The sequence below is a fragment of the Lepidochelys kempii genome, chromosome 11 (assembly GCF_965140285.1).
Source record: "Lepidochelys kempii isolate rLepKem1 chromosome 11, rLepKem1.hap1, whole genome shotgun sequence".
NCBI lineage: Eukaryota > Metazoa > Chordata > Testudines > Cheloniidae > Lepidochelys > Lepidochelys kempii.
In genome coordinates, this window is record NC_136390.1 from 19,532,653 (window position 1) to 19,548,440 (window position 15,788).

Genomic DNA, 15,788 nt, shown 5'->3' on the forward strand with positions numbered 1-15,788 from the left:
CTCACTGGTAAAGACAAACAAAAAAACAAATTTATTGACTACAAAAGATAGATTTTAAGTGATAGGCAAAAAAGTCAGAGTTAGTTACCAAAAGAAATAAAATAAAAGCATGTAGTCTAAACTCTCAGCCCTATTAGACTGGGCAACAACTAGACTAAGCAGTTTTTATCACACTACTGGATATTGCAGTTCATAGTACACATGGGTCAGTCCCCTCAGTTGGAGTCTTCAGAATGTCCTTGTTGCTTGCAGTGTAGATGAGTGAAGGAGAAAGGCCCAGTATGGGCCCCCTGTGTTTGGTTTTATACCCTCAGTCCATGTGCTTGGAAAACACAAGTCCAGGCATGTCTGAGTGCATTGCTGAGTCTCCAGGTCAGGGTGAGTAATTCCCCTGGTGTGGCCTCATGCAGGTGAGTCATTGCATTGTAGCTCCCTGGCTGGACAATGGTGGTTGATGGGTTGTTTGACACCCCACCCAGGAGTTGGTTACTTTCCTTGCTGTTGTCTCTGGGGAGCTAATATCTGGCTGAATCCCCATACAATACAATATGTTTTAGTGACAACCATACAACATAATTCTCATAACTTCATATGTGTTAATGATACACATATATGGATAGAGAAATTTACTTTCAGCAGATCGTAACCTTTCCCCTGATACCTTACAAGTCATGCTTCACAATCATAAAGAAATGAGGAATATGGGGGTTACAGGGTGCTCCCCCCAAGGTACAGAATGTCACAGAACCAATGTTGCCAAACCCTGCCAATTCCCCACCCCCCCTTCCCACTCCCGGACATCTGTCATACATAGTATCAGTCATGGTGATTGTGATGCTGGGAATGACCTTAGGGGAAGCGGTGCCCCTCGATATTTGTTGTGAAGTGAGGATTAGTCCAGATGAGTGATAGTTGCATAGAGTTAATTACAGCATGGCCTAGTGTTAGAGCTGGCCAAAAATTTTCCTGTGAAGCAGAGCTTCACCAGACAATGCTGGTTTGCCAAACCCGAAATGTTTCACAAGAACAGTGTGGGTTTAATGAACTTTAGTCCAATCACAGGCAAGTTTATGCTGGAAAGCTGCCTAGTGAGCTCAGGGTCTCTTGCAGCTTCCAGGGTCTGTGGCTTTGGGGCAGCTCCATGGTGCAGAGCTCCAGGACAAGGGATCCAACATTCACAGCTCTGAGACTCTGCCTTGGAGCTGGGAGCCTGAAAGCCCTGGGAACCCCAGGTCCAACCAATGCTTGGCTTCTGACTCAGCAGCTGGGAGCCTGGAAATCCTGAGAGCCCCACCTCTCACTTTTGGTTTCTTATTTTTTTTTCCCTTTGAATTTCTTTTTGGCTGAAACTTGCAGTTTTCATTCTGAAATGTAACAAAAACTTTTTTGGAGCTTCCACTGGCATGGAATTGAGGGGGATGTGTGTGTGTTTGTGTGTCACTCTCTCTTGAAGTCATCCCATTTGCAATGCACTTGATCCACATCCTTCCAAAGAGCAGGGTGAAGAGCCCCTATGCCTCACTTCTGTACCAAGCCTGGCTGGCTTCTTGATTAGCCCAGTGCAGACTTGCTTACAAGGCCACTTATGGTCCTTTGACCCTGTAAACTTTAGGATTTAGCTGTAGACGAGGGACTAGGATTTGCTTTTTTTTCCTTCAATTCAGGGTGCAGTGTTTGTTCTTGAACTTGAAAGTCTAGGTCCTAAAGTTAACCCGAAAACATTGGGAAGAGTCCATGAATGCAAGTGTCTTACATTGCCTGCATTACTTTGCCTGTGTAAAAGCTCAATTTGATATCTTTACAGGTTTTGTAATGCAGCTAAATATAAAAATGAATTAAGCTAAACAGATATAACACTGTATCTTCCACAGCTGTTAGTAAATATCTGATTAACTATAATTACATGAGTTTATCATGATAGAAACTGTTTGAGTAATTTCAATAAACTCCAAATTAAAAGTTTTAGTGCATATCCACTATCCACTATTTTCAGATTTATCTTTGACTTCTTATCAAGAACCATACTTGTATTATGTATTGTAATAATGCTGCTTTTTATAAGGCTGGAAATGTAATGGAATTTCAGAACTAAACTTCTAATATCTGATAACTTTAATGAAAGGCACCAAATGATGCCAATAACATAAATGATGACAATAACATGCTGCAGAAGAACCTTATCAGTCTGCTCGCCCTGTCCCAGAAGGGAAACTTTGACATATGAAATGTGGAACTAATGACCGGTTACAAATGTAGGAATTCAGGAAATATTAATGCAAAAGCCAATCTTATAGGACAAATACCCATAGTATAAACTCGAACATTCAATTTCACATCAAAATTCAGTTCTTAGTTCTAATGCCATTTTTAAAGTATATCATCTACATACAGTATGCAGAGATGAACTGGCAACCCAGATCTTGTGTCTCAATGCCCTTGACTTTTTGGAAATTGGGATTCATATCCAGAGCTGAACTTTGCAGCTTGAATCTGTCACCATTCATGGTTTGTTTAACTATAAAATACCAGATATCATGGTGATGGGCATGTTAAAGATAAATAGATTGAAGAGAGAAAAAAGTGTTGCATAAATCTCTCGCATGGCATATTGTGGTGAAAGCTTTAAAATTCAAGGCAGAGACACTAGCAAATTGCTTTTTAGGAACTCACTGAGGGCTTTGGTAATGGCCACCATTTTGACTGACACCTAGAATTGAACCAGGGGCCTCCAGAGCTAAAAGTACACATCTCTACAAGTACCATCTCTAAAGTACCCATGTAACTGACTCTGCACCACAGAAGAGGATGTGTAATGTACACTGAGTAGCACTGAATCTGAGACTGATTGCTTTGCTTTATTACTATGTATTTTTAGCAAACTAATTTGCTTTTTCTTTCAAATCTAGGACTAGAGAAGACGACGAGACTGAATTATGTTTCTGAGGGATCTCTGGGTTTCTGCTCATTGGGCATGGGGCATGAGGAATATCTTGCTTTTACTTGTGCTCTCAATGTTACAAACAACTGATTTGGAAGCCAGGAAAGATCATCAATTTGTCTGGAAAACAGGTAGGAATAAACATATTGTTATTTATTTACTTTCTAATTCCTGTGATTTAAGAAGTCTGCTACCTATTCCTACTCTGATTTAGCACTATAAGAAATTCCCAAAGAAAAATGTCCTAATAGTGTTTTCATGTAGTTTCATTTATTTGTGTGTATATATGTGTGTCTGTGTGTATACATATATTTTCCCCTCTCCTTTAGTTTAATCCATCTTCTTGTTCACTGAAATGCTGTACCCTGCAGTGACACTTGGTATAGTCTGGGTTTTCACAATGCTATCACTTGAACAGAGGCAGCTAATAGGAGAGTTTTGGAGGGCATAGCCTGGGCTCTGTCCTGGGAGGCAGTGGTGCGTAGTGAGTGGTGCTTTTGCTTCATCTGTGGGTTCTCTCTGGACAGGCTGCATAGCTAAAGAGAGAGACTTGGAATAAAGAGCATCTTGCTGGGTGAATTTGAGAACCACAAACAGAGGCAGCTAATAGAGTTTCAGAGATTGTTGAGAGCAGGAGTGTGAAAAGCTTTGCTTCCAGGTTCAGCTCCTACATGCAGTTTCAAAATGGCCAGCGATGGAACTGTGGATGTCCTGCAATGGATGTGCCTTGTTTCCTTTCCTGCCTGAAGCCAGAAGGGACTTACTACGCATGAAGTGAAAGCTCGTGCTGGAGAAGCTTCTTGGATTGGACAGGCAAATAGAGACATTATTGAGAACCAGAGAAGTTGAGGAGTTCCTAGACAGCCCAGTGCAGAAAACATGAAGTACACCAGGTTCAAGGAGGAAAGAAGCTGGCCACCAAGGAGTTGGGGAGACAGGAAGTCAGAAAGGAGGTCTGGCCATTCAAAACTATCAGAGGCAAGAGGTCAGATCTGCATTTTTCACAGCTGGAGACAGAGGAGGATGGGTGGACTGTGGTTTCTAGAGATAAGAGAACCAGGAGGAATTCCATACAGCTAAAAGCTTCAAGTCCGTGGTCTCCAACCTTTTTATGCACAAGATCACTTTTTGAATTTAAGATCAACCCAGGATCTACCCCGCCCCTTCCCCGAGGCCTCGCCACACTCCCTCCATTCCCCCCTCCCTCCATTGTTCGCTCTCCCCCACCCTTACTCACTTTCACTGGGCTGGGCAGGGGGTTGGGGTTTGGGAGGGGGTACAGGGTCTGGGCTGGGGCCAAGGGATTCGGGGTGTGGGAGGGGGCTCTGGGCTGAGCCTGGGGCAGGAGGTTGGTGTGTAGGAGTGAGGGGTACAAGCTCTGGGAGGCACTTTGGGTGCAGGGGTCAGATGGTCACACTGCACCTAATCTCATAGAATCCACTGGACATTTCATGAATGTTACTTTTTATTAGTGTCATTTGTGGTTTATAGATCCAAAATCCTTCAGGAATTGCACAAATTAGCATAACATTCTCAACTGTGGGGTGTGCATTGGCTGAGCCTCAGGCATGGGGTTGGGGTGCAGGAGTGAGGAGTGCAAGCTCTGGGAGGGAGTTTGGGTGCAGGAGGGGGCTCCGAGCTGGTGCAGGAGGGGGTGACGGGTGTGGGTTCTGGGAGGGAGTTTTGGTGCAGGAGGGGACGCCAGGCTGGGACAGGGGGTTGGGATGTGTGTGTGGGGGTGCAAGGTGGAGGATCTGGCTGGGAGGCTCTTACTGCAGGCAGCTCCCGGCCAACGGTGCAGTGGGGCTCAGGCAGGCTGCCTGCCTGCCGTGGCCCCACGCCACTCCTGGAAGCAGCTGGGCTGCTGGCACGTCTCTGCAGCCCCTGGGAGAAAGGGGGGCAGTGGGTCTCTGTGCGCTGCCCGCTTCTGCAAGCATCGCCCCCACAGCTCCCATTGGCCGTCCCTCCCTCCCATTGGAGGGGCAGTGCTGGGGGCGGGGGCAGCGTGCAAAGCCACTGCCCTCACCCAGGGGCCGCAGAGATGTGCCAGCTGCTAACTGCTTCCGGGAGCGGCCACAGCAGGGGCCATAGCAGGTAGGAAGCCTGCCTGATCCCTGCTGTGCCGCCAGACTTTTAATGGCCCAGAGATCAAGATTGACTGGCAGAGGCTCCAGGATTGCCACTGCTTCAGGTTGATACTAGGTCCTCAGTGTTTAAACTGTGGAAGATACCTCTTAAGAACCAGGGGGTCTAAGGGAAAGGAAAGATGTATGAGACATGCCTGTGGATGGTAGCTAAGCCCAACCTCAAAGAATCAGTTTTGCCCATAAAGAGTTTCCTCAAACTGTCCAAGAAAGTCTGTCCATCCTTGCTGGAGGTTCAACACTCAGAAGAATCAAAACAACATTCTGCAAAGGATAAGCAGACAACAGGATGGTGTGCTGTCTTCTCAGAACCAAGACACAAGACATCGCTCACACGATATTGGAGGAATTTCTGAAGTTAATGGGCAAGGATCCATTTATGGGCATTAATGACACTGCATCACAGGATATATCACGGATAAAAGATGACTTCAGAGAACTCAGAAGCATGCTGAAGGACAATGTCCAAGCAATCTTCTCTGCTATCTTCCTGTCTCGAGAGCAAAGGGAGACAGAAGGCAGAAGATTATTAAAATGAACCACTGGTTAGGTAAGCGGTATAGGATTTGGTTTTGTGGAACATTGTTCCAGTCTATTCTATGGGAAGAGGGAACTCAGTAGAAACGGAACCAATCACCTCAAGAACAAGCTGGCTTGAGTAGTAAGGAGGGTATTAAACTAAAATAACACAATGGGAGGGTAAAAAGAGGAAAGATATGAGAACTCATTTAGTGCAGAATCAAGAAGTTGAGAACAAAATTAACCAGGGAACCAAAGGATGTGAAGAGAAGAGATTCTTTAATTTCCTGTACACCAATGCTAGGAGCCTCAGTAGCAAACAAGAGGATTTGGCATTGTTCATTTGTGAGTATAAATTCAATCTAGTTGATATTACTGAAACATGGTGGGATGATTCACACATTTGGAACGTTAAAATAAATGTTATAACCTGTCTAGGAAGGACTCAGTGGACAAAAAGGGAGGAAGAGTGGCACTCTGAAAAATGGCATTACCTGTTTCTGAGTCACTGATGATTTGGGAAAATATTTACCTTGAATGTTATGGATGAACCTTCTAACAGATAAAACACAAAATGGGGTATTAGTTGTGTCTGCTACAGACCACCAAATCACAGTAGGAAACAGGATGACTGGTTTTTTATACCCCTAACTATAATGCATAGATGGGGGGACGGGCAGCGGAAGCTGTGTGATAATGGGGGACTTCAATTTCAATTACATATACAGGAGGTCTTGTATTGCCAGTAGTAAAACATCCTTAGAATTTCTAAATATTGTAGATGACCATTTCCAAACTAAAAAGCTGATTGCAACCGACACAGGGGGATTCCACCTAGTATAGACAAGTAATGTGTAATCAGGTATTATTTAGAGTTTCCAATTTAACATTCCGTGGTTTGGCAGGGTTTATTTGCCTCTAGATCGGCCACAGCATCACAGTTAATTTGGGATTGAGGACCCCCAGGTATGCAAGACAGACACCTACACTTAGGCAAGACCTATTGAATCTGCAATAGTTTTATTAGCACAGTCAGCAATATCACAAACACTATGACGTAGCAAAGCAGACAGAGATAATACAAGCATCCAGAATTTGCCTACTCATACCATCCTTTCCAGGGAACCTTGTAGTAGAAAGATGACCCAGGAGTGGTCCTTCACTTGGTAGGCTCCAGGTCCATGGGCCAAGTGCCACCCTATATTAGAGGTTATGCTAATACTAACTAAGGCTAATGCATATTCAGTATGTGCATCAGCTCTTTTTCCTTATCTGTTTTTCCTTACCCTGCTAACGTTGGGGTGCCCTTTACCCATCAGTGAATAGGCCTTTTACTTCAAGTTTATTAGTATTAATCAGTTAGTTGTCATGGTATTCTCATGGTTCGACAAATGCTGCTGTGGTTAACTTAAAATATCTAAAGCTGATATACAGTGTCATTTTGTGGTTACCAGTCAGCAGTTTAGCAACACTTGTCTGTTACAGCTCTCTATCTTGCGATGTAGGGTCATTTACTGGTTAGTTACTTATGTCAAGTCTTTAAGCCTTGGGCCTTAGGTAGTTTGCCTAAGCTATTGTTTTACAGTTTTGGGACCTGTAGACTTTTGCATTACTGAATTAATCCATACCTGTACCTTGTTTAGCATATGCCTGTATATCAATAGCAAGAGGGACTGATTAGAGAAATAAAAATTAATGGTAGCTTAGGTGCAAGTGATCATGACTAATCACATTTATATTGTGTAAACGGAATAAAGTCCAGACCAGTTTTTATATATATATAAAAGCCCTGTCAAAGCACTGTGTGTGTGTGTGTGTGTGTATACACATACACACTTAGTGCTTTGACAGGGCTTATTTCACAAAGCTGAAAACAATTGAGTCAAATCAGCTGGGAGAAGAATTTAATCAGAAGAATGTGAATAATTGGGAATTGTTTAAGGACTTAATAGATGCCCAAAAAGGCACAATCTAGCAATTGAGGAAGGAGGCTGTATTGGTTTTAAAATATGACCTGGTTTAGAAGGGAAATGAAGGCAGCTACAAAAAATAAAACTGTAAATAACAAATGGAGAAAGTGAGAAGTTGATAGTAGTGACTATAAATACGAAGCTAGGTATCGTAGAAAATTGATAAGGAAAGCAGAGAGACTCAAGGAGAAATCTATGACCAGCATAATTAAAGACAATAAGAAGGAGCTTTTAAGTATTTTAGGAACAAAAAAGAATTGTGACAAAAAAGATAATATTGGTCCATTACTAGGTTGAAATGGTGTAGAATTATCAATACTAATGCAGAAAAGGCAGAAGTGTTCAACAAATATCTCTGTATTTGGGGGACAAATAGGTGTAGTCTCCTCATAGGGTAAAATTACTCTTTCCATTCCAGTAGTATCTCAGGAAGATGTGAATCACACCTATTGATTTTCACTAAATTGTGTGATGCTGGAGAATTTCCAGAAGAGTGGAAAAAAGCTAATGTGCCAATATTTAAAAAGTGTAAATGGGATGACCTGGGTAACTGTAGGCCTGTCAGCCTGACATCAAGCCTGGACAAGATAATGGAGAGGTTGATACAGGACTCGATTTAACAAAGAATTAAAGGAGGGTAATATAATTAGTTATGTCACAGTTCTGAGCAATTTCATCTGTATTCCACCTTTGTGGTCCAGCAAGGGCGCCACTCTTAGGCTTTCAGCTTCCCAGCAGTCACCTTTATTGGGCGGAGACATGTCTCTCTTCCCTCCTGACCAGGGTATTTCCAGGCTGCACAGTTTCTGCCTGGACTGAATTCCCCAGCAAGTCAGATTGTCTAAGCAGGCCTGCTTTGCCTTCTTCTCAGAGCCTGTGAACAGTGTAATTGCCCACAGTTAAATTACCACTTAGGTCTTTCTAAATAAGCATGTGCATTCTTAAGGTAAAAGCATGATAGAAAACACATTAAAAGTAATAAAAGAATGTACATGCATGCTAAAAGGTTGCCAGAGATCACCCCAGTGCCAATAAGGTCTCTGGCAGGTGAACAGTTCTTCAAACCCCACACAGGTTTTTCTGTGGTTACAAGTTCATAACACCTTTTGCTCAGAATATGTAAGCCCATGAACTGGAGCCCTGCCTTGGACAGAAAGTCCTATCCATTTTATGGCTCAGAAATCAGGCCCTGAGTCAGTTTAAACTCAGGTTATTTATCCAAAAGCCCTTTCTTTGTCTGTTGGTCTCTAGAGAATCCAATTTGAACCAGTATATGCAAGTATCTCCAGGTGGTGGTACATCTTTGGAGGTGTTACCACATGAGTGAATCTCCCTAATCCCACCACCCTGTTTTTTGTTCCTGGAGGGCTGTGATCCCCCTCCATAGGGTGACCAGAGAGCAAGTGTGAAAAATCCATATGGGGGTGGGGAGTAATAGGCGCCTATATAAGACAAAGTCCCAAATATCGGGACTGTCCCTATAAAATGGGGACATCTGGTCATCCTCCCCTACCCCCATGGAATTACAAACAATCCCTGGCCCTCAATTATATGTCGACTTAATTCAATAAAGTTTAGCTTAATTCAATAAGATTTGTTCAGGAAATTGCCACATTTGTCACACTTGATTGGCACTAATTATATTACTTTCCTTTATTTTTTTTGTTAATCAATGCGGGTTTATGGAAAATAGATCTTGTCAAACTAATTTGATATGAGATTACACATTTGGTTGATAAAAGTAATAGTGTTGCTATTGCATACTTAGACTTCTGTTAGGCATTTGATTTGGTACTGCATGACATTTTGATTAAAAAAACTATAACAAAATGAAATTAACATGGCACACATTAAATGAATTAAAAGTTGGCTAACTGATAGGTCTCAGTGTAATTGTAAACTGGAAATCACGGTGTGCATTTCTAGAGGAGTCCCACAGGAATCTGTTCTTGGCTGTATGCTTTTTAACATTTTTATCAATGACATGGAAAAAACCTGAAATAATCACAGATAAAGTTTTGCAGATGACACAAATTGGGGGAGTGGTAAATTATGAAGAGTGGACAGGTCACTGATTCAGAGTGAATTGAAACGTTTGGTATGTTGGGTGCAAGCAAGCAATATGTGTTTTAAAACGGCTAAATGTACATGTATACATCTAGGAAAAAATATGTAGGCCATACTTATCTGATTGAGGAAGTCTGTCCTGGGAAGTAGTCTCTGCCCTATAGTGATAGATCAGGGGTCGGCAACCTTTCAGAAGTGGTGTGCCGAGTCTTCATTTATTCACTCTAATTTAAGGTTTCGTGTGCCAGTAATACATTTTAACATTTTTAGAAGGTCTCTTTCTATAAATCTATAATATATAACTAAATTATTGTTGTATGTAAAGTAAATAAGGTTTTTAAAATGTTTAAGAAGCTTCATTTAAAATGCAGAGCCCCCCGGACTGGTGGCCAGGACCCAGGCAGCGTGAGTGCCACTGAAAATCAGCTCGCGTGCCTCCAGTTGCCTACCCCTGTGATAGATTGAGCTACTTGAGTATATTTAGCTTAACAAAGAGAAAGTTAAGGGTTGACTTGATTAGTCTATAAGAACCTACAAGGGGAATAAATATTTAATAGTGGGTTTTTCAATCTAGCAGAGAAAGGTATAACATCATCCAATGGCTGAATCTTGATGCTAAACAAATTCAGACTGGAAATAAGATGTAAATTTTTAACAGTGAGAGTAGTTACCCATTGGAACAATTTAGCCAGGTTTGTGGTGGATTTTTCATCACTGAGAATTTTAAAATCAAGATTCTCTGGGGGAAGTTCTATGGCTTGCGTTATACAAGAGGTCTGACCTAGATGATCACGATGGTCTCTTCTGGCCCTGGAATCTGTGAAGGGTCATAATTTCATTGGATACAGATGATTGTCACCTTTGCTGCTTTCTGTGAAATATTTCATCCTTTTGTTATTCACGATTGCCTATCGAGGGTCTTGTTGACCTCTTTCAGCTAACTTGTGCCATAAGTGTCTACTCAGACTATATAGAGCCAAAGTTCAAATGTCTTTCCATCTAGTTCACAATTCTACGGAATTTTAGTGAGTCAAAACAATGTTTTTTATAGAAAAGAAACTTCATGCTTCAGGGTTTAAACCAATCCCTAACAACTAAACATTAGGATGAGACATGCTTTGTGGAGGGGCAGGGTGGTGGTGGAGAATATCGCACATCTACCTATTGCAGGGTTTATTGCATCTTCTCTGGAAGCTTCTGGTGCTGGCCACTGCTAGAGAGAGGATATTGCACTCAGTGGACAACAGGTCTGATCCAGTATCCTATGTTTCTTCATAATGTGTTTCTCCGAGAGATTCACAAAATCTCAGAAGTGTTACATTTGAAAAACAAAACAAAAATCCTCTGGTTCCTGTGTAATGTTGTACAAATGGTTTTTGAATTAGCTTTGTGTGATGGGGTTTGCAAATCCCAGCCCGGGGCTGAGGCAGGGGAAAGGCTTGGAGCAGTACAGGGTCAGGTAAGCTCCGCACCTCAGGCACTGCTGAGCTTGATCCTGAGGAATGCAGCAATATAAAGAAAGGTCCAGCAGCCCAGGGAAAAGGAGAGAAGCCATTTCCCTGGAGGAGCACTGCCCTGTCACAATAGGAGAAGCTCTGACTGAGGCGGTCTGGCTGTGAGTCTTCCTCCTCTCCTTTGATACATCACCCAACAGGTAGGGAGAATCCTGAGTGCGGGCAGCAGAAGGTCCTCTTGTATCAGCTCTAAGACTCTGGGGTTTGAAGAAAGGGACTATAATTAAACAGCTGCCGTGCTTCAAAGTGAGGACCTCGTAGAATAACTGGGTGTAGAGGACAGCCTTGGACTGAGTAATAGCTAATTCAGATTAAACTAAATGGAAGGATAAACACAAACAGGTCTGCAAGTAGCGTACTTGATTTCAAAAGGGAAAACTTTAAAAAATTAAGGCGAATAGTTAGGGAAGAAGACTGGTTTGAAAAACTCAAGGGTCTGAATGTAGGGAGGCTTGGAATTACTTTGGCAAAATTGCAAGAAACAATCTAAACGCTGTATCCCCAAGCAAGACAGAAAAATTCATTCATGCAGACCAAACTGGATGAACAAGAACCTCAGACAGGTTATTGGAGAAAGCAGAAAGCCTACAAGGAATGAAAGAAGGGATGGATCAGCAAGGAAAGCTATCTCTTGGAGGTGAGAAAGTGTAGGGGAAAAAGTGAGAACCGCCAAAAACCATGCAGAGTTGGACCTTGCAAAGGAAATTGAAGAACTTTTACTTTGTTTTAGCCATATAAATAAAAACAAAAAAGGAAAGAAGAGGACCATTAAGCACTGAGGATAGGGTGGAGATTAAAGATAAGCTAGGCATGGCCCAACACCTAAAGAAATACTTTGCCTCAGTTTTTAATAAGGGTAACAAGGAGGTTAGGGTTAGTGCAGTGTTGCTAATGGGAATGAGGATATGGAAGTAGAAATTACCACATCTGAAATGGAAGTCAAATATAAACAATTTAAGGGGACCCAACTGGGGGGCCCCTGTAATCTCAATCCAAGAATATTAAAAAAGATGGCCTGTGAAATTGCAAGCCCAATAGGAATGGTTTTTTTCATTAATCCATAATTTTGGGGGTCCTACCTTGTGACTGGAAAATTACTAATATAGTACCTATTTTTAAAAAGGGGTGTGGGGGACAGCTGATCTGGGAAACTACAGGCCCGTTAGTTTGACCTCAATTGTATGCAAGGTCTTGGAACAAATTTTGAAAGAGAAAGTACTTAAGGACACAGAGGTAAACGTAACTGGGATAAGATACAACATGGTTTTACAAAAGGTAAATCGTGCCAGACCAGTGATTACCAATTTTCTAGACAAAGGAAATGCAGCAAAGCTAGCCTATCTGGATTTCAGTAAAGCATCTGATACAGTTCCACATGGGGATTAATACCAGAATTGAAAGGAACTGCATAAAGGGGATACTACAATGGGCCATACTGTAAGGTGAACTGACAGGCTTGAGGGAGGTTACTAGTGGAGTTCCTCAGGGATCGGTCTTGGGACCAATCTTATTTAACATATTTATTACTGACCTTAGCACAAAAAGTGAGAGTGTGCTTGTGACCGAGATCCCAGTGGGGGCGAATTGTGGTCACTCAATTAGGGTGAATTGCAAAGAATGGGGCAGACAATCCCCAAAAAGCTGGTGGATATTCCAATACTTGGGTACCTGGATGGAGATCTGAGGCTGGATCACTTTAAGGGACTTCTGAGTAACCAGTAAGTTAATAAAGAAGCTGTTTTATGATGGTTTGGTAAATCTAAGTCAAATATGATGATTTCTGAAAATCTTACTTCATCATATAAAAGAAAAGATTCTACCAATCCTAAAGGATCGGACACATTACCTCCCAGGTTATTGAATATTCCAGATTTTACCCAAATGATGCTACAACTAAATCTTATTAACTAAACTAAAATTTATTAATAAAATAAAAAAGAGAGAGAGAGTATGGTTAAAAGATCAATATATATACAGACATGAGTTCAATTCATTGAGGTTCAGATTTACAGCAGAGATGTTGAGCTTCGTAGTTGCAAAGAGTTCTTTCAGAAATAGTTCATAGGTTATAGTCCACTGTTCATATTTCAGGGCAATCCAGTTAGAACTGGGATCTCAGGCTTTGTGTCTTAGGCCTCCCCTGCATGATACCTATTGCAGATCTGGGATGACAGAATCAGGACCCAAGGATCTTTTATACAATTTAATGTCCTCTTTGACAAGTTGGAGTTCGTCGGGGAACAAAAGGTAATTTAGGATGACTTTGAAGGTAGTCCATCACTGGTACTTAGCTATACGAATTAACAGAAGGCAATTTACTTGTTCCTCCACCATTCACAATACATTTCAAAGAGAGATGAATACCGAGATATCCTGTGTTTGTAATTCATTTAAATGCTAGGATGTTCTTTTGATCTCTGAACTATCAGAATACAGCATAGACAGGGACTGCTGATTACATTGCTGACCCTACTTGTATATACGTAAATACACAAAAACACAAACATTATCTCTCCATATGTCTTTTGAGGGTTATTTATTTTGAAGGATATTTAACCCTTTCTGGCCATGTGTCACAGTGCTAATAACATTTGCAGGTGACACAAAGCTGGGAGGTGTTGACAGTACAGAGGAGGACCATAATATCATACAAGAAGGTTTGGATCACCTTGAAAACTGGAGTAATAGAAATGTGATTAAATTTAATAATGCAAAGTGCAAGGTCATACACTTAGGGACAAACAACAAGAATTTTTGCTATAAGCTGGGGATATATCAGTTGGAAGAGATGGAGGAGAAAGACCTAGTGTAATGGTCAATCACAGGAAGACTGAGCCATCAATGTGATGCAGCCATGAAAAAGGCTAATGCAATCATATGATACATCAGGTGAAGTATTTCCAGTAGAGATAGGGTATTACTACCATTACACAAGGCACTGGTGAAACCTCATCTGGGATATTGCGTACAGCCTGGTCTCCCATATTTAAGAAAGATTAATTCAAACTGAAACAGGTAAAGAGAAGGATGATCAGAGAAATGGAGAACCTGTCTCTTGAGAGGAGACTCACGGAGCTTGGCTTCTTTTCACTATCCAAACGAAGGCTGAGGGAAAACATGATTGCTCTGTATAAATACATTAGACGGATAAACACAAAAGGAGAGAGAGGAGTTATTAATATTAAGGGCTAATGTTGGCATAAGAACAAATGGATACAAACTGGCTTCAAGTTTAGGCTTGAAAATAGATGAAGGTTTCTAACCACCAGAAGAGTGATGTTCTGGAACAGCCTTCCAAGGAGAGCAGTGGGGGCAAAAAACCTAACTGGTTTCAAGACTGAGCTTGATAAGTTTATGGAGGGGATGGTATGATGGGACTGCCTACAATGGCATGTGGCCCATCTCTGACTGCTATTAGCAAATATCTCCAGTGGCCAGAGATAGGACACTAGATGGGGAAGGCTCTGAGTTACTACTGTGAATTCTCTCCCAGGTGACTGGCTGGCAGGTCGTGCTGACATACGCAGGATCTAACTGATTGACATATTTGGTCAGGAAGGAATCTTTCCCCAGGTCAGACTGGCAGACCCCTTTCTCAACTTTTGCAGTGTGGAGCCATGGGGCACTTGCTAGTTTGAACTAGAGTAAATGATGGGTTCTCTGTAACTAGAAGTCTTTAAATCATGATTTGGATATTTTAGTAACTCAGCCAGTGGTTATGGAGGAGTGACTGGGTGAGGTTCTGTAGCTTGCGATGTGCAGTAGGACAGAGTAGGTGATCAGTGGTCCTTTCTGGCATTCAAGTCTATAAGTCTGAGGCATTGGGTATGGTATGAAGTGGCCTGGGGAAGGTGAGCAGGATGTGGGATAGGCTGGGACCTAGTGGAGTAAAGGCCCCCAGGTCTCCCTACCCACCCCACATTCCACTACACCTAGCCCCAGCATATGCAGGACTAGGAGGTTACCAATAAGAAAGCTGACCCAGCTGAACCCCATTTTTGGTGGTCCTGAACATACTGAACCAAAAGAGAGAGACAAGTGGCAGGCCCTGAGAACTAAGCCTGCTGACTGAACAGACAACCCCACTATACTTTGGAAGGTAGTTTATATAAGAACAAAAGAAGTCCTTCAAGTTTTTATTTTATTTCTGTCCAGTTCTGAAATGCATTGTACTGTAAGTCTTTAGAGGTGTACATAAAATGTTCTGAAAATGTCAACTTCACTTGATTCCAGTTGACACAGAATTATTAAACCCTTGAGGGCCTTAGAAAATATGTTCTAGAACTAGCAAAAGGATGATTCAGTGGTTTTCATGAACATGCACTTCTGTCATGAAACTCCAATGAAAACAATAGAACTGTTCTTGTCAGGGTGCATGTGCCCCAGTGATTGATAAATATATCCTTTCCCGAGAGAAGTAAAAAAATTTTTTTAGCAGTCAAATATGTAAGATCCTAGGGCTGGTTTGATACAGTCAATCCTTAGCTGCAGTGTTGCAGTAACAATACTGTAAGATATATATTGTGATGCTCTTGTGGTGTTTATGGCTAAGAAAGAGGCATTTAAGTTATAAGCCTGTATTTTCAGGCTTTTAAAATTGTGTGGGGAAAATAAATCCTGCCCCATAGGCTGAACT

General features: G+C 41.8%; 1 protein-coding gene across 2 annotated transcripts in view; it reads left to right on the top strand.

Moving 5' to 3' along the window:
- THSD7B (thrombospondin type 1 domain containing 7B) overlaps positions 1-15,788 on the top strand; it is a 518,592-nt gene that overhangs the window by 86,504 nt on the left and 416,300 nt on the right. For both annotated transcript variants that reach the window (XM_073305365.2, XM_073305366.2), the window contains exon 2: positions 2,907-3,069. In XM_073305365.2, coding sequence (XP_073161466.2) covers positions 2,934-3,069 — 136 coding nt within the window. In that variant the 5' untranslated portion in view covers positions 2,907-2,933. The remainder of the gene's footprint in view (positions 1-2,906; positions 3,070-15,788) is intronic.